The 20,054-nt window shown below is 39.5% G+C and overlaps 1 protein-coding gene across 1 annotated transcript in view; it reads left to right on the top strand.

Moving 5' to 3' along the window:
• The window catches only part of LOC110982285 (nucleoredoxin-like), a 50,143-nt gene that overhangs the window by 20,642 nt on the left and 9,447 nt on the right, over nucleotides 1-20,054 (top strand). The window contains exons 3-7 of the mRNA XM_022240599.2: nucleotides 9,288-9,385; nucleotides 13,444-13,648; nucleotides 15,569-15,657; nucleotides 17,627-17,717; nucleotides 19,243-19,367. Coding sequence (XP_022096291.1) covers nucleotides 9,288-9,385; nucleotides 13,444-13,648; nucleotides 15,569-15,657; nucleotides 17,627-17,717; nucleotides 19,243-19,367 — 608 coding nt within the window. The remainder of the gene's footprint in view (nucleotides 1-9,287; nucleotides 9,386-13,443; nucleotides 13,649-15,568; nucleotides 15,658-17,626; nucleotides 17,718-19,242; nucleotides 19,368-20,054) is intronic.

Below are 20,054 nucleotides of genomic sequence, written 5' to 3'. Positions count from 1 at the left end.
TCACATGTAGAAAAACAACATCCATCTCTCACAACTCCTGAACTTTAAAATGTATGATGTATGTGTGTGTGTATATGTACATGTATACATGTGTGTGGTATACATGTACAGTAAGCGTACATGCACATGTTGACTTCTCAAGGCTGGGTAAAAAGTTAGCAGTCAAATGTCAGATATCTTGTATAAGTTGAACAAATAAACACAGATACACAATGTATGTGCAATATGTGGATCTTTAAGTTGACCTGAAAATGACAAGTCAAAGGGATTGCTGTGGTTTTTAGTTTGAAATATATTCAGCTGTGTACGTACAATTTATGTAATTTAGTTACCTGTTTTTCAGACATGCACTTCTTTGTGTTTGAACTTTACAAACATGTATGTAAAAATAAAAATATTGAAAAAAAGAGTACACATACATGTACATTAAAGTAGTACATGAAATTGTGAAATCAATTGAACAAGCTAACTCCAGCCAAAGGGAATACAATACATGTACACAAAATTGAAATTCTAAGTAAAACACTAAATCCGGTTATTGTTTCAAAAGCTCACAAGTGATAAGCAGCATTGTGAGAAAGTTTAAACTGCATGGCATTTAAGCTTTTTTTGTAATTTAAACAAACTCTTGTTTGCACAATATTCATGCATGTTCATATACTGGTACCAGGGACAGTGCGCTTGTACACGGTGCCTTGTGGGGTACCGGAACAATGCAAGGTATCCCACAAGGCCAGTTTTGATCCTTGTGGGGTACTAAAGTGGTACCCCACAAGTATTTCACGAAAAATATATTTTAAATTTACTCAAAAAGGAGGAATTTCCAAGGGCCATTCATCCGTCGCAAATTGAAGTGATTTATATAAGGGACATACGGTCGAAATTTCAACCCAGGAAATTGAATTTGGTTGAAATAGCAGTGATTTGAATTATTCCCGTGTTGTGTGGAGTTTTGTACATGAGAACAAAGGAAATACCCCACAACTATACATATGTAAGGGTGTGTGTACATGGACTAGCATGTGTATGAAACTGTAACTGAAGTATCGTGTTAAATTTGATTGAAGTAATTTCATTCAATAAACTTGTGCCTAAAAGACTTTTACATTTTCCTCTCTTGATGATGAAACCAAACAAGTTAGTCAAATTCTGTACAAAGAATTTGTTTAGCAAAACTTGCAGTTGCGCGGTTGTGATGCCAGTGACTATCATGCTTACCATGTACATGTGCATGTAAACTTACAACGTTTTTGATTTGAATACCTCGTTAAAAAAAGCTCGACTGGACCAGTTTTGCTGTGGAGAGTTAATTAATTTCCTTTGCAACTCCTTCCAAAAATATTTCGATTTTCTTTTAAACTCAAAAAAGTTTTTGTTGGAGTTGGGCAATTACACTGTAGGTACAGTATTCATTTGTGTTTTTTCTCAAGGTTTGCTGGTTGTGCAAAGGCATAATACTCCTTTTGAATGAAAACCTACATGTACACATGTACAGCATACATGTATGTTCATCGTAAAATTGAATTTTGTTGGCAATGGTGAAAGATATGCTTTTCCGTGCTTGCCTCTCACGGAATATCATTTCAGTGCCTCCAAAATTCAGACGAAAAAGAAGATGGAAATCAATGAAAGGGATTTGGCGCCTTTTGTGCACAGTTCTTAGCCCGTGGGAAGATACCTGACAGATATTGGGAGTATGTCAGCGTGATCTGACTATTCAATGCAGCAAGGAGCTGATGGATTGGCATTGGATAGGGGCTAACGAGTGAATGGCTGGCTGGTGGAGAGAGAGAATATGGCACGGCCTGATATGCTCGGCCTGATATGCTTGGCCTGATATGCTCGGCTTGATTTCCCTGCTCAGGATTCAGAGAGGAGATTTTTTTTTTCTCCCCTGCAGTATTCATGGCGATCTTTTTTGTGTGGGCCTGATGTGAATTTGTTACTCGGGGAGCCCGGGTATTATTTGCCCTGCCTTAGCTGGATAGGATTTGCTCACAGTTGGGGAAAAAACTACAGAAATGACCTCTACATGTATGCAGTGGTTAATAGTTTAGGCATCTTGACTTTAGAAATCTAGGGTGTAGGACTCGCACTTGCATGTGTGAAATGTAATCTGATTATGTGTACCGTAGTATATCGGTACTTTCACTTATAATTCAAAGCCAGTCTAGTGTGCAGAGTGACACATAACGGTACATGTATGTACGCATGAATACATGTATACGATACATTTATGTGTTCATATTCACTTTAACCCTCACTATGTAAAACCAAACAAGATCCTATGATTTACCCTGCATGTGGAGGTATAATTGCATCTTTTTTAATGTTGTTTGTTTTGTTTTGTGTGATCATATTATGATTCACTGGGAAACCTGCCCACATGCATTGCATTTATAAGCACGTGTATACATGTATGTATTATAAACCCAAGTTGTTCAGATCCTACTGGTATCTGATGATCTATCACTTTCTGTTTTCTGCCATCAAACCTCTTGAGGGTCATGAGTTTGATTTCCTCACATAATGGGAAGTGTTTGTAATGTATTCAAAAGCAAAGTAGAAGTGACCTGTACACCAGTCTTGGGTATGCCTTGGTATACATTACAGAACTGAGCTTGCCCATTTGTTAATGCACTTATGTAGGGGAGTATTGAACAACTGGAGCCTGTTTCCTTTTCCTGTTATTTATATTACCATTTATCCCTATGGGACTTTTTAATGTAGAACTTGTGAATGGCATTTCATTTTGTGCCGTCCAGACCTACCGGTAATGCTTACTGTCTAAGATTACATGAAAAACGATTAACCCAGTGTAGCCCCCATGGCACAGCACAGTCATTGAGACTGTTGGTCTGCAAACATGAGTCTATCTGGTCAAACTGATGTCATCCTGAGGCTCCCAAACTAATTTCCAGCTTGGTCGCAGCCAGCGTAGTCACCTAGGCAGGTCATCCAAGCGATTGGACACACAGGGTGATGCATTTCACTTGGTTGACTAGGAATGTGACATACACTGTACTGTACTTGACAATGAGGATGAGGGGCCTACATGTACATGTATGTTTGCGTTGCTCGGTCAGTGGATGGGCCACCATTGTCACGTGTTTGAACAAAGACGAACAAGACAATCAATCATTCACTCACCCTCCCTTCAAAACAAGACAGCATGTTGCAGTGGATGTGGTGCAGTAATGAAACACAATTAGCTTTAACGTGAAATGCCATTTGCAATCAGTGGATGGGTTTTTATCAATACATTTCTTCAGTAAAGTTTAAATAGTCCACATACATGTACATGTACACACTTAATGAAAAAAGGGATAAGTCTTTCTTCGTTTGGAAAAGGGCTGTGAACTTGTGTGCATGTACATGTACAGTGTGTAATTAAAGGAAATTTTTCTTTATTGATGAGTATACCTGAGTTTAGTCACGTTATCAGTGCTTGACTCTTTTAAATTTACGCTCTGGTACATGTATGTACATGATTACATATTTCTTTTGTAATTATTGGATGATGCCATCTTAACTTCGTGACATTATTTTTAAAAGAGATACCCCCACTATACGTACATGTATGGCATTGCCAGATTGTTTGATGAGCAAGCTTCACAAATCACAATAATGATGTGATAACTGGAGGGTTTGAAATTACATTAGTGTGCAATTATGGAAATGTTTATATGTTCTTCAGCAGTTCAATCAACTGACCACTAGTTTGCAAGCATCTGTGCATGTGAAGTACTTGGCTGGTTGGGTTGAGACACAGAGATTGTACATCTACATTGCATTTATGCAGTTTAATCTTGGTGTTGCTCAGCCCTGCTCTCCCAATCAGATCCCAGATTGAGCTTCACTCGTCATGAAGGCTGGAATGAGCAGGGACCACAAGATTCTCATTGGCTTTCTCATCTGACTGGGGCAAAACAATTACATGTACAGGCACATGTCTTGAATATCTCTGAAATTAGCAGGCTGTTGGTTGTGTGTGTTGGCTGTCTGGAGTAAATTGAAAATCCTGGCTTGGACAGCTAAATCCAATGGGTTCATACATATGCACATGTACAGCCCATTTTTTTATGGCAATGCTTGGCTTACACATGTAAATGAGAACTGGACTGGCGTTGTTGCACTGTATACATGAAAGATTTTAAATTAAAATGAACAAACTGTATTATATGCATTTAATACTATTTAAATCATCATCTTGTCAGTACAAATTGTTTTCCATATATTGCTGTTTTTGTAAGCCTTCCCAGGAGTAACATGTTTGAATGAATAACCTGTTTTATGTTAATCATCTTCAGAACAGATTTTTTTAAAAGACATTTTGTTAAAAAGAATTTCATTACGTATGGAAACATGCGAAGGGTTCCTGTTTTTGTGAGAAATTCCACATTCCAGTGTGGTCATCACTTGAATCTTACATGTAGATGTTTCTTGTTAATCAGATAAAATCATCTTGTTTGCTCTTCTGTAGTTGTTTTGTTCAAATTTAGCCTTTCTTTTTAACCAATTAAAAAACCCTGATCAATCTACTTGGCATTAATGCAACACTTTACTGAAGAATATAACTCTAGTTACATAAGCATGTTTAGGAACCCAAACATTTTTACGCAACATTTCAATATCCATTAAACCCACGTACATACATGTACAGTACATGTATGGCATTTTCAAAAACTGCGAGCACAAACACGAATACATACATGTACCTAGTCGTTTCTTAGTGCCTGCATTTTTTTCAAAAATTTTGGTATGAGAAATAGTTTTTGCTTTCACTCAAAAAAAAAAGCTTTTGATATTGACAGGTACATGTGTCTTTCGTTCATTGTGCCATACACTGTACACAAAACTTGATTTTGCCATGGCAGTGAGGAGTGATGCGTGTACGATACATGAATGGTACAAGCCCATTTGTAATGAGAGGCAGACATTCATTAACACCCTTACCCTCAGGCTTTCTGCCTTTTTATTCTAGTTATTTACTCTTTCCATAAGCTTGGAATCACGTTGCTTAAGAGGTCATACTAAACTTGTCCTTCAGACACAGTGTAATTGGAAAGGGTTCTTGGCTTTTTCATAGTGAATCAGTAGCTGTTATTTTCTGTATTCAGATTTGCATGAAAGGAGACTTTCGGGAGCCTCGCTCCTACTGTGATGTGAAAACAAGAAGATTTTTCATATTTCTTTTGAGAAAGAAGGAATTTGTTTGTTGTGTTCATTACTAGATTTCCTACTGTGTTTACAATCATAGAAGTAAAACATGTATTGAGAGCCCTAAAATCTAATTTCATTTGTTCAATGGAAAATGTAAGAAAGCAAACACTTCTTTCTTTGCTCAGCATGATTCACACAGTCTGACAGAACAAATGGACTCGCATGTATGTACATGTACATGTACATGTACTGTACCAGTCCATGCACCAGTACATGTATACATGTAAGTGTGCATTTCTTCAAGCATTGTAATGACGTTTGCATATGGAGTGTATCTGAACACTTTAGAGCAGTCAGTCTGTCTCGCTCCTTTTGGAGGCTCGATACTGTCGTCAGCGAGAAGGTCCTTGTACGTGTAACCCTAGTCTCTTTGTCTTGGCCCCTCTCCCGGCCCGAGATTGTGTCTTGAGCCTTGTGCACAGTTGGCGTGATGTCTGTTGCTCACACTGCCGCCTCCCACAGACATTAATGTCACTGTGTCAGGTCCCATTGAGAAGTCAAATCTCTGATCGCCGCGGTGATGGTACCGGTACGTCGTTCTGGCCATCAGTGAAAATGGACACATTTGTTGTGTGAGGTTTGCAATCCGAGACCACATAATCAAGCATGAAACTAACAGTACATTGATGCTGTCGGTTCATAAAGCAAAGTGAAGTATGAGTGACTCATTTTCGATCCTGTGTGTGTTCTTTTTTTTTACAGTTGAAATTTAAAAAACAGTGTTTTACCATTTGAACCAGATGAGCCCTTTTTGTTTTGCTTTGCAGTGTTGTATGTACATGTAGGCTTTCATGTTGTTAATAGTTGCTCAGTGCTTTATTGAGGTCATGAGAGCCCAAGTCTGCAAAAAAGTGATATCTTGTTGAAGAAGGTTTTTAACTCAAAGTTTTTCTGATGGTCTAAGATTGCACGCATGCTAAAAAACATTTCATGTCACAACTTCCAGTCACCTTGAACATGAACTCTGTATACTAGTATGGAAAGGACTTAACAGATTTTGATACATTAAATTGCGCAGCATACAAAGTGACGTGTGTGCTCCATGGGAAATATTGAGAAAAAATATTGCTTAAGGCTTAAATGCTTAACATCTTTGGATTGATCTTGCCTCAAAATGCAACTGGAACTTTAAAACCATATTTTGTGTGATCATAGTTTACAGTGTATAGGTATTTTGATACGTATACTGTAACTCTGTTGTTAGAATGTACATTTCAAAAACAAGATGATTGAACCTGTATGAGAGTATTTTCAGGTAGCATGCAATGTTGTGGTCACTCTCCAATGTAGGATTGCTAGGAACAAGGGTCATTTTATGATTTGATAAGCAATTGTTTAATTTCTTCACTTCATTTAAAATATACGTGTACATGTAACTAAGCCATCAGTGAAATCAAAAGATGAGTAAAGTTGAAGTGCATATATTGGGATATCGGGACATCATGTCGCCACATTACATGTGGTATTCACACATCCCATAACCTACCCTCTGGGTTGAAATTCATCCTCCTCGGTCTTTCCTTGGCCCCGCCTCCTCCATCACCCTGTTGGCCATTATCGTCTTGGGTGACAGCCCTGTCTCAACATCACATTGGCTCGGCAGACCCAGACCCTGCATGATCAACACTCTGGACATCGCTCTTCGGGGGGCCGTAGAGACAAAAGGCACAGAGAGGCTTCAAGTCAACGTGTCAGGTTCTATTGGGAAGTCAAGCCCATGAACGCAGCGGTGATGACACGTTGCCAGGGGGGTTGACAGCTCTGATTTAAAGTGTAATTGCCCGCAATCTAGGGAGCGCTAGTGTCAATGCACAGACTATTCCATGCACATGCATTTCAACATATCGTCTTGTGTTGTTAATGTTTTACCATTCTGTCATAAATTTACTCTTGGGATGAATGAGTCTGCCAGTGTGTTTGATTTGAGACAGAAATGAATGATACACATTCAAGTACTCTTGACAATGAGAGGAGAGGTTGTTACAGTTCACTGCTAGTGTTCTGAGGAATGAAAGCAGATAGATACAATGCAGTGTAATGACAAATGAAAGGATTTCACCGAGATTTTAAATTTTACTTTGACGACAAGCCCTTCGTTTTCCTTAATAATTTTGACATTCTTTCTTGTAGGAAAAATCAGTGATCCAAAAAACTCCTAGAAACTGATGGTGTTTAGTAACAGGATGATATTCTCATACATGTGTACGTGTACATACAGGTATCGGCAGTGGATTACCATTGTATGATCATTTTTGAAGGCTTGGTGCACATACCGATTCTGAAACAAAATTTAAAATTTAAAATTTTAGATGACAAGTCTATAATATTACTCACGTACATGCATGTATGGTGCATGCACCTGTATGTGTGAACTATCAGTGTCTGTCAATCTTGAGACAGCACAAAGCACGTTGAAGGGAGCCAGTTAAGTTACCGTCAAGTTCGAAGTGTTTCCCTGATGGTTTTTACATTTTTGCCATGTGTAGAGTTTTGTGGTTCACCACCTGTTCTTCATGTGTATCAGTGTGAAAACTATAACTGGATTAAGACCTGAAAGTTATTTCTGTTTTAAAATAGAAATACATGTAATGTCTATTTTAATGTCAAAACTGACAAATAAATTTAGTTCCATTTTTGTGTTTTTTTTTACAGCAGAAGGGAGTAACAACTTGATAAAAACGTGAAGTGCTTATCTGTTTTATGCAGTCTATAGACTGTATAGCTATTTACAAGTAGAAAGAAATATTTGGGGTGTTGAAACACTTGCAGGAATTGATAACCATGTGGGAAGCACTGCTTACATAACTGGCCCCCTTTATGATGCTGTGTCACACAGAAGGACTAATACTTACATGTATACAGTTTTAAAAACATTTTTAAAGTATGTGCACTGATTTATTTTGTTATTTAATTACGTGAACATGTACGTACATTATCACCCTTGAATACATACACTGTACATGGACATTGTGTATATAATTTGAAAGATGTTATAACATACTGCATAACGACAGCACCACAGTTTGTGAAGTACTCATACATACTGAAATACTAAATATGGATTGTTACCTACGGATCCAAAACTTAGTTTGAAATGAATGTATGTAATTACATGTACATTAATTACATGTACATTACATTGTTCTGAATTGAAAATTTTGCAAACCGTGTTGAGAGTTACCATTGCAAGAGACATTTCACGTTACATGTACATGTAGTGTACTCGTCATCATCAGCTGTTATCTATTGACTGCTGGACGAAAGCCTCAGCGTGCTGATGCCAATTTGCTCTATCTCTAGCTGCTGTTTTCCAGTGAACAGTGCCCCAATATCTGTCCAGGTTATCTCGCCACCTCACTCGCTGTCTGCCTCTGTTCCTTTTGCCATCCATAGATCTTCATAATGTTACGATTGAGCTCCATCTGTTGTCTTTTGTCCTACTAAGGTGTCCTGCCCATCGCCACTTACTGAGTTTAATGATTTCCAAAATGTCATGAATTGTGGTTTGTTCTCTAACCCAGTCATTTGTTTTTTCTATCTTTATATGTAATGCCAAGTATATTCCTCTCTATGTCATGTTGTGCTGCAGCTATTTTCTTTTCCAGTGTGGTTTTCAGTGCCCATCTTTCTGCTCCAGTCATTGATGGAATTACGCTCTGTTCGAACACCTTCCTTTTCAGTCATAATGGAATATCTCCTCTCGTGATGTTGCTTAGGGTTTGAATGTGGTCGATAGTTGAGTATGATCTTCTGAAACCTGCTTGTTCTCTCAATTGGATGCCGTCCATTTTTTCCATTCCGTATATTTTTCATTCTGTCTGTCAAAATTATAGTGAAAATTTGTAGATATTTGAAAGCAAACTAATTGGTCTGTAGTTCTTGAGGTCTTTCTTATCAGTTTACTCATACTGTAATTTAAAAGGTAAGATTTAGTGGTCTAGCAAATTCAATTTAAAGCATGTTACAAAAAACTTAAATGCCAAACAGCATTTGTCAGAGGTTGAGCAAAGCAGAACTTGTGGTATTTGACTTCATCATGATTCTTGCTTGTTATTCACCCACAGAAGTGGTAGCAGGTAAACTCCTGAAGCAAGGTGACGAAGTCCAGGCAGAGAAAGAACTCAAGGGCAAAATAGTCGGCATTTACTTCTCAGCTCACTGGGTAAGTCATTTTTGTTTTTACTTTTCTTTACAGCTGCCCAGTAGACTTCTCTTGTCCTCCTCAGCAGCATTCATGCCACCACACTTCCCCCCACAAAAAGCCTTCCCCATATCTGCTTTCACCATTGCCTCTACCATTGTCTCTCTCTTTACCATTGCCTGTCTGTAAGCACTTCCCCTCTGCCTGTTACTGTCTTCTATTATTGACCCTCCTTTTCCTCTGCCCCCTCTTGTCCCAGCCCATGCAACACTACCATGTCCTCCTGCTAAACACTCCCTAGCACCCTCCCCTGCCACTGCCCTTTCCTTTCCACAACCCTGTACCACACCCCATAAGGGGCTTTCACACTAGACAAATTCCCCGGGAATTTCACACAATCAATTACATCGCGTTCCCACTTGAATTGGGAAAAGGTGGATCTTGATCCAGCATTTTGGTGTGATCATTGTCTTACCGCAACGAAACCGCAAGTTGCATTCCCACTTACGCTTGATCCACCTTTTCGCACGGAAATGTCGAGCCCGAAAGGTCACTGAGTTGGGTATTACACATGCACTAGCTTGCAGAGCGCATCCTCTGTGGCAGTGTTGCATGCTGGGTTGGGTCAAATTGCATGCGTATGCTTGCGGTGGTTTGATGTTCCAAGCTTTCGACATGGAGGAAGAAATCCAAAGGTTTCTTAGATGCGGAGTTCTACTGACGTTACAACCTTGAATCAGATCGAATGTTCAGCCTAGTACTTTGTCTTTCAAACTTTGCTTCTGTTACACGCTGCAGGTCATATGCTAATACGGTATTAGTTTTTGATGGAAAGCAAGTAAAGTTACACGAATGAAAAAGTTCAGAAACGGACGAATGCGCAATGATAATTGTGAAAGAGCTGGGCACACATTGCGGCATGCATGTATCGCGCATGCGTGGTGACACATTTTGCTAGCCCGTAGTTCAGTAGTGCTTTATTGTTCATGTTGTGCACGTTACAAATTTTCACATGAGCTACATGCAAAAAAACATCAGACCGCAAAAGTTTTGCCCAACTCACGCACGGATGGATGTCGACAGGTCAAATAGCCGGATCAGATCCACCTTTTGCATTCCCATCTGATTGTGATCTGCCAGTTGCAGGATCTGATCCACCAATTGGGGGATCTGTATCCTGCTCCAGAGGAGGATCAAGAAAGGTGGATATGATCCTGATCAACCTTATAACGGTTAGCATTCCCACTACACACAATTGCCGGATCTGATCCACCAATTAGGGGATCTGATCCAGCAATTTGGCAAATGGTGGATCAAGTGCGAACGCAGTGTTAGTTATGCATAGCAAATACAAAATAGATGATTAAAGAGTAAAAACACAGTAAATGCTGGAGTTTGGTTTGCAGTCCATCTACTGTGTATCTTTCAGTGGTGCAACACAGTGTTGGGAACCAATCTCATTCCTGTTGCATGTGACTTCTCCACAGCATGAACTTTCTAAGTTGCATGTGCACCCTCCGTACATGTACCGATACATACATGTACCGATACGTACATGTACCAATACGTACGTATACATGTACATGTACGTTTCGTGCGTGTGTTCACCGTGGTACACCGATCGCGTTGTGGGACTTTCATCCTGTTTCGACTTATTTTACCAATAACTGTTCTGGTAACTATTTGTTGAAGATCTCCAAAGATATTTTAATTCTTTGATTGGAAATCTCTGTCGCAAATTGTATCCGGCCTCTGTGATGTAATTTTGAAAACGGATCACAGAATTGCCCAAACACATAGCAAAAAGCGATGCGATGCAGGGGAGATCGCTCATTGTGTACTATTGCTCCTTCCCTGCTACAGCCATCACACACTCCACACCAGTTTTCCTTACTATTGGCCCATCCCATCCCTTACTAAGTGATGCCCCTCCCTTTTGGTGCAACCTTTCACTAATCACTACCCTTCCAAACCACTGCCCCACATTTTCCGCTTGCCTCTGTTTCCCACCTCATCACTGCTTTACAAACTGTCCTTACAATTCCCTGGTCCTCACCTTGACCCCGTTACCACCAATCCTTCATCATACATCATTCCTTTGCATACATGTACATCATGCTTCTACAACTGTCCATCCATCCAGCTATCAAGGAGGTTAATTTATGTACATACCAGAATCTATTTTATGAATACACTGGTGTCAATATGCTAGAAGAAATGAATGTCCTGTGAAGGGAGTTCACATGTTGCTGCATGTATAAAAACAGCAACTGCAATATCTTAAACAATTTAGATGTGGCATTCCCTCAAGAAACGAAATGCACTATTGGTTCATGTAATGGATTTCATTGACAAATAATCTGCATGGTCTGGGCACCATAAATTCAGTTTGGCACATATTTTGTCAAATATTTACAAATTGCAAGTCGCTGATTGTAGATATTTCAGTTTGAAACATTTGTTATTTCCTCCAAATCGTTGATTGATACTCATCTCACATTTCAGTTTTCCCAGGACATCCGATCATGCCTTGCAAAGCATTAACTTAAACTGCTAGCTTGTTCAAATACACTCAAAGCTGTAACTTGATGAACAAGGGACTTCAAAACACAGGATTGGATGGACTATTTGGAGTACAGTTACCGCCAGGCCCAACACACTCAGCCAAACAAGCATGACACTCACAGCTGTTGCTTGCTATGTTGCAGAGGCAGACCCAGTTGTTGATCCATCTCAAGAGATCAAATAGAATTTTGTACATGTACAAAGGTGCTCTTTACAAAGCTGTAATTAGTATACATGCACGTAATTTTCAGCTTGAGGTGAATTGGCCACACAGAATTAAACTAAAAGTTTACATGGAGGGAAAGCTGTTAATCTTACAGTGGTTTTACAAGGAGGAAGTTCTTAGGGGGAGGGGTTGGACACATTTTTTCAAGGGGGCAGTGGATGCAAATTAACTGTACACAGGCTGTGAATTTCAAATGGGGAGATGGGGTAATCTGGAAGCACAGACTTCATGGGGAAGGGAATTACCAGCTAGGACTGTGATCCCCTACCCTGTTGGTATGCCTCTGTAATGCACAAATGTTTCCAGTGTCCTAACTATAAAAGTGGAATTACAGACTGAGAAAATAAAAGCGAACAATTCTTGAGCTCCGCAGCAGTCAGAAATGACCATTACCTACAAGTGGTAAATAAAAGGATTCCTGGAAATATGTATGAAATATGGCACAGGAAGCTCATCCTCTAACCGCAAGTCTGCCATCGGATGGCTCAGGAAGCGCATCCTCTAACCGCAAGTTTGCCATGGGCAATTTGGCTGTACTGGTAACTGCGTGAGTCTTGCTGCTTTGTCTGATTGGACTCCCCACTGTGATAGCCAAGTGGCATGCAGGTGCTAACATTTACAGGGGGTAGTGCATTAGCCAGGGAGCATTGTGGCGTGTGTGGTACTGGATTCCAGAAAGCAGAGGAACATGCAGACTTTCTTGAATTTATTCAGTTTCCTTTTTAATATTGAACTAACGGCGGGGTCTTAATCAGTGATTTGTGCCATTTGAACTGAGCATGTACACAAAGCGGGAGCAAAGCAAGTACTGTCACTATGCTTTGACTTTTGTCATTGGTGTTCTTGCAAATTCTCAGATATTTGCCTCCAAATATCTGAATGGCATTTGTAAGAAAGATTTTTTTTATGTAGGGGATTTTTAGTATTTCATTTTGTCATCTCAGACCTCTATTACTGGTACATCCATTTTGCAAAGGCACATGTGCATGTACATTCAATTATGCAGTATAAAAAAGAATGAAAAAGGTGCATAAACTGGTTGAGAGGATCCCAGAGGAAGGAAATGAGAGGGTGAGTGCCTTAAAAGCTTCTTTACACCTTTTAAATCAATGACAAAATCTCCCATGTGTATTTGAACATGCATCGTAGCTCGCCGTCCTAGAAGAGAAATACTTGAGATTGTTAAGGAATTCATGTAAATTTTGCCAGAGGTCAAAGTGAACATTGATAGTATTATCCTGTTGTTATACTGTGCTAGTTACCATACATGTATGTTCTCACTATGCAGTGTCCACCATGCAAAGCATTCACTCGCGTCCTAACAGACATGTACAGAAGACTGCAGGCCAGCAAGACAGAATTTGAATTCATCTTCTGCAGTACTGACCGGACGAAAGATGCCTTTGAGTCCTATTATAGCAACATGCCATGGCTGGCCTTGCCATACAGTGACCCACGCTGCAGTGAGCTGTCTAAAATGTTTGCAATATCAGGTAGGTTCTGTCAGAGACATAGTATGAAAAAAGGAATTGGTATTGTCCATGTGCATGCTAACTGAGGGCGCTGTACTTACAATGCACCCAGAGCTTTGTAAAGAGAGACTTTTAACACCTTCTGATAAGCCGCCAAGAAAGTGCACCCCTGTTGGCACGGCATACCAGTGTTCAACTTTGACCTGTCTTTTGCCATATTCCAATCAACCAGCAGAACTCAGCCATGCACAACAGCCAACCATTTATGTTGCCACATGGCACCTCATGTCCCAAAGCTGTGTATACATGTATGGCTTTGCACTTTTACTGTAACTGAGTCACACACATTAAAACATTAGATTTGACGTCTGACAACGATATACCAGTACCTGGTCATGTATATGTATATTATATCCAAATCTTTACAGAGTTATAAAGGTATATCTACAGTACATAATATCCTGATGCAGTTCATTGTAAAGTCAATGTAATATCCCTGTACTGGTGAATCAATGCGTAAACACTGATAATTGACGTCAGAAGATGGACATGTCACCATGGCAACCAAAAATATATTATGTCATTCACAGACACTCCATTCCATTGTCCATGTTGATGTTCATTTCCTTGATACATGTATAAGAGAAGAATGGTATCTAGTTATTCCCATACAGGCTCGTGTACATGTACATGTGCCGTAACACTGTGAAACACTTCAGTCAGTGCTGGAGTCACACTTTATAAATGCAGAAATTAAACGTATACACTAGTAACCTCCATAAAATGGGAAAAACTATTTGCACAACAGGTATTGTGGAAGTTTCCAATAAGAATGTTTTTTAGTCCCTCTCATGTTAAGTTATAGGATATGAATGTCAGCCTTTAAAGAATAGATACATGTACATTTTGAAGGTTTGTTACTTTGTACATGTACATTAGTTCCTTGCGAAAGCTTAGCCGTGTTTCCATTGGACTTTTTTGGTTAACTTACTGCGACTTTTCTGTAGAATTACAACATTAAATCCAATGGGAACAAACGGTAAACTAATGTCTCTGTCAACTTACTGCGATCATGATGTAAAACTAACAGGCTGAAAGGGTTGCAGAAGATTTCCGTGTAGCCACCGTAAGTTAGCAGGGGCGCAAAAAAGTCCGATCGGAACAGTTTCCGTACAATGTAGATTGACCACAACCACACCAAACCTACAAACCAGACTACTGCTACACAAAGATCAAAAGCGGATATGCGAAAATGGTTGTATAAGTTCCTACAGTAATCTCTGTGCATACCGGTACTGTACAGCAGCATGTCATACACACACAGTGAATTGTGCCCGGGTAAAGCCATACACATCGTGTATGGGTACATCTTATTTGTGGCAGATTTGGCCAAATTTGTCTGATTCTGTCATTTTTTGCCAATTTTGTCTTGATTGGTACAGAGCAGGCAGTGTACATGTAATCAGCTGGTCTTAACACAATGAATAAACATTCTGTTATGGTTAAAAAAAGTCCACGTGGGAATGTGCGGTAGATTGACCTCAAGGAATGCTGTGGTAAGTCTCTGCGTGCCTACAGAAGGAAAAGTCCAATGAAAATACAGCTTTCAAAGTACATGTTCCTGAACATTTATGTGCCTGCGTGTGGACAGTACATATTTTAACAAGTTTAACAAGCATTTAAATGTTAAGTTTTAGTTGTGTTTTTTCAAAAACCACCAAAAACTGTTGAACATTTTCCACAAATCATCCTGGACTATAATTTTGTGTTTAGTAGTCACTGAATTGTATATGTACATGTAAATGTATGCAACTGCAAGTATCATCAACATTCCCGTCATGCTTGCATTGACTGCCAGGTCATTTTGAAATAAAGTGTGATTAGAATGGTACCGTAGTACAGATTTTGTTGCCATTGCTGTCACCCATGTTGCTATTCTAGGTATACCCAGTCTAGTACTGTTGGATGAGACAGGCAAAGTCATCACATTAGAAGGACGAGCCATGACTGCTCAGGATCCTGAAGGACTGGTAAGCTTGATTGGAGCAAGGGACATGCCTAGGTTGGGAGGGGGAGGTTTGCTTGGGTTGGGGTCTTTCCTAGGTTGCATCTCAGCTGAATCTGCTCTGTGGGGGAATAAGAGATGGCATATTGTTTCGTAGCAGTTATGGCCGTTTGGTGGGAACCCATGGCATATATGCACAGGTTCACATGCATTTGGGAAAGGATGCACGAAACACACTTGACCAATTTGTGTTAGAATGTGTGGCTCATGCAGTGCGCTTGGTGTCCCAGTGAGGGGTGTTTCAACTTGGGATGGGTTGAGATGCATCCTAGGGAGAAATGTTGCATGTACCCTACACCTAGAATTTAGCTGCCACCTGCATCTTGGGCAGAGAGATTGCAGTAAATGGTCAACATGTGAACATGTAGCTAGCCAAAAAAATACTTTCTGTAGTCTCTATTTCAATACTTCTTGATGCATAATTCTGCAATAAATTGTCTTTGCTTATAATTTAAACAAAGGTAATATGGGGAAGTACAGGCCATGCTTTATGTATGTGTAATGATCTTCAAGGTCTTATGTTATATCAGTCTAGTCTCCTGAATTATGTGTACACTACTGGCCCCAGATGGAACAAGAGTAGGCTGGCCATGAATCAGATTTAAATGGCGCCCATGTGCTGGAAATTGATGGAACTCAGAGCATAAGATTCCATACAGAGGCTACAATGCATATGGAGCTCTTTGGTCACGAAACCAGAGACATGAAATGGGAGAAACAAGGGAGGAAGTATGAATAGATTGCTGACTCAGAAATGGATGCAATGCATCGTGGAAAACAAATGTTATTTGGTAATCCCCTGATATCAAGAATGTCATGTAATGGAGGAAATATTTTTTACATCTGTCTTTAATATGGATGCAATGATTGAAACCATACATACGGTAATAGCCCACTGGGGGAAAACCAAACCTTGGAATGTCCCCAGGGTCATTTTATATGTGGAGTTTCAGTGTATTGTCAATTCCTTATCAAGAGTACATGTGGTACATCTTTAATGGATGTCCTTACACTGTGTCCTGTTTGCTTCCAATACCTGGATACCTCTATTTGCTTTAACAAGTTCCTTGTTGCTTTTAGCATAAAAAATATTTTGGGTCATTACATTTTTGTGGGTAAATGGGATATTGTCGTTGGAATGGGTGTGTTATATCACACCAGAGATTTGTGGTGGTGGTGTTCATGAGCAAGGCAGTTTGCTGTGATTGCAGCTGCTTACCTGACATGTACATGTACTATGTATGTGTAGGCCTACTCTGTATGCATGCAAAGTTTGATATTGTGTAAAGTAAAATGATGAATGGTGAGGGGCGCAGGGTACTCATTGATTCTGTCTGAGCACTTAAATGTTGAAAGCAAACATGTGACACACAGTTAAACAGCTCTGACAATGATCCATAAAGTTTGAATAAAAAGCTGAAACTTTTTTGCCCCTCATAAATGCTTGTGAGGTGATCAGTTTGTTCCCTGTTCCTTTAACCAGTGAAGTAAAAACGCCATATTACCATAGAGCTACAAACCCATGTAGCTTATCCATTCTCACAGACTCTACCAATGGTGTAGCTTGTCAACATAGGTATTCCAACAAAAAAACCTCCCCAGGAGAGTTGTAAAGAGTAATTGGTCCCTTGATGCTGGTTGATGCAAGAATCCTCTCCTTGAGGTCTATAAGGAGGTCCCAAGCCAATTCCTGGTGCATAGAGGAAGTCAAATAAGCCAACAGCTTGAGCAAGTACTTTGTCACAGCCTTACAGTAATGGCTACCCCAGCCTCCACTTTAAGTTGGCTTAAAAGACAATTTGATTGATTGCTTTGTTGACAGGGACGCAGGATGGGCATTAGTGTTTAACAATTGTCCTGTCTCAATTTAAAGGTGGGTTTCAGTGTCTCAAAATTTTTACCAAAATAACTGATATTTTTGGTTAATTTGAAAGGATTTTCCTTGGTACCCAACACCATTATTGGAGCTAGATGATACAGCCACCACAGCCATCAATGAGGAGGCTTGCCTCATTCTCTTTGCAGGTAAATTTAAGGATAAAACAATAGATTACTGTCAGACCTTACGTTTATGGGAAAGATCATTAGCAGGAGTGTTAATTTTCTTTGAATTACAGTACTACAAAAATTGAATTTCAGTATAATGCACAGGTACAGGCAGAAATCTAATTTAATTTTGGAAACAGGAAAAGGGATACAAAATGACAAGAAAATAGTATAAAAATGGAGTTTTACTTGTTAAAAGATGGACCGCCTTGTTTTTGGGTGGTATGGTGTGTAGAAGAAATGCATTAGAATGAATATGGGGTATAAACCTTTTAAGTATTCACATATTTGTTTTCAGCACATAACTCAATACACAGAATGCACTGACTGGATCAATCCTAATTGCATCCAGTCAATGGGAAAATATGTTCTGAAGGACTCATTAATTACTGCTCCTCCAATGGAATGAGATGCGACAGGAAATGACTGGTGCCATAATTAATGAGTATTGATCATGATGACAAGTTGGGCTAATGAGTTTTATTCATGGAGGGAATAGCATGGTGTTTCAGAGGGTTTAACCGAAGAGATGATGTTTGCTGGCTTGTTCTGTTATTTATTCAAATGCTTGAGAGTGGAAAAACGAGAAGTAGAGATCAGATAATTGTGTGAAATTGGAAATTGCACTGCTGCTGGCATGTTTCAGAATATGGTTTGTTCTTTGCAGAATTTGTTGATTACCAGGAAGAATATAATCAACTGAAGTTGTGTTCTTGGCTTGTTTGTTAATCCTGCTTATTAGGCAAATTGGGACCGAGTTGTGGGTAGTTTCTCTGTCCCCACAATATTTTTGGTCCCCACCGAATTGGTGTAATCACGAATTTATGTCCACACAACTACAGGACAAGTAGGAGTGAACTAGTGGGGCTTACATACTGGTAGTGTGGACCTCTTCTCAAAAGAAGTGCACGTAATGTAGGGCTAGATGATGTTGTGTGGACTCGCACATGTCCACACAGTGTTTCCCCTCTTTGGAAAGTAGCTCCAGAGGCATTTTGGGGTCAGCGTTATTCAAGGCATATAGATGAGGAACGGTTTAGGAAACCATTATCAACAATTCAGCTCGAAAGAGTTATTGTAGTGGGAGAAAAAGGAACATTTTCCCTGACTTTTCTTAACCACAGAAGAACAAAGAAATATCAATACTATATGTGTGAAACAAGCATATGTCCTTGCTGTAGATACAATGAGGGGTACTGTGTATTGGTTGGGGATTGCATATGCATTTAAATGGTAACCAAGAAAAAGAGAAATTTACAGAAACTCCCAAAGATACTTTAAATTTACAAACATATAGTTCTGAGAGTTACATTAAGTATAAATCCAAGAATATTAAGCCCCCAGTTAACAGTCTAACAGAGTTTTGACAAAGCACATTTCATACCCATGTACTCGTATGTTACCAGTGAGTTCAGCATAGTGATTTTTTTTCTTCATCTGTGATGGAGACCTGTTTGTGCCTTGCAATGATCCTGAGTGGCTTTCCATGTGATTCCATCATCAGGTGTTGAGGGCGATGATGATGTGATTGAAGCCAAGGAGCTGCTTTTACCCATAGCTAGGGAGTACACCGAGAAGGCGGAGGCTTCAGGCAAAGACTGTTCTCTCAGGTTCTTCATCGGAGGAGACGTAAGCACCATCTCCATACACTGACAAGGCTTATTGATTCCTCCTTGATTAATCTGTAGCCTTTTGTCTGTCTCATTGCTCATGCATAGTTTCAGTGCAGTACAGTGTACTTCAATTTAAAGCTGGTTCATGTACATGTGTGCCAATATTTGCCCTCTTCAAATTAAAAGTACAAACTCAAAAACAGTTTCCGCGTCGGTTTATAAGTGACATCAATCTCAACTGTGAATTACCATTCTGTTGTGGACGAATATTTTTGACACCTCCACCTGTGGGTCCAAGTTGGGCATTAATTTCGCATGAACAGAGACTGTCTTTATTTCTGGTTTCTGGCTCTACTTTTCACAAAAGTATATGTAGATGTCATTTGATCAGGGCTACTTTGGAGTGATTGAATTGGCCTTGACCAGTGCAGGATTTACATGTATATACCAGTGCATGTACATAAATTTGAAATGTAGGAGATAAACATACTTTGATATGTACTTCTGCCCATCTTTGCTTATATGACATGTGTTTAGCTTAACAAATGACCAATCAGAAACTGTTGAAATTACAAATGGTGCTGCAACTGGCTAAGGCATTGTGTTTGAAAACAGCAGATGCACTCAAAATCATTTAAAATCATCAAGCCCTATTGTCGCATTTCTAAAAAAGCTGTCAAACAATTTTTAAAAATTGATCCAT

The sequence above is a fragment of the Acanthaster planci genome, linkage group LG09 (assembly GCF_054643075.1).
Source record: "Acanthaster planci isolate LZ-2023a linkage group LG09, COTS_SCS, whole genome shotgun sequence".
NCBI lineage: Eukaryota > Metazoa > Echinodermata > Asteroidea > Valvatida > Acanthasteridae > Acanthaster > Acanthaster planci.
The sequence above is the reverse complement of the archived record's forward strand: the minus strand, read 5'-3'. Positions and strand labels throughout refer to the sequence as shown.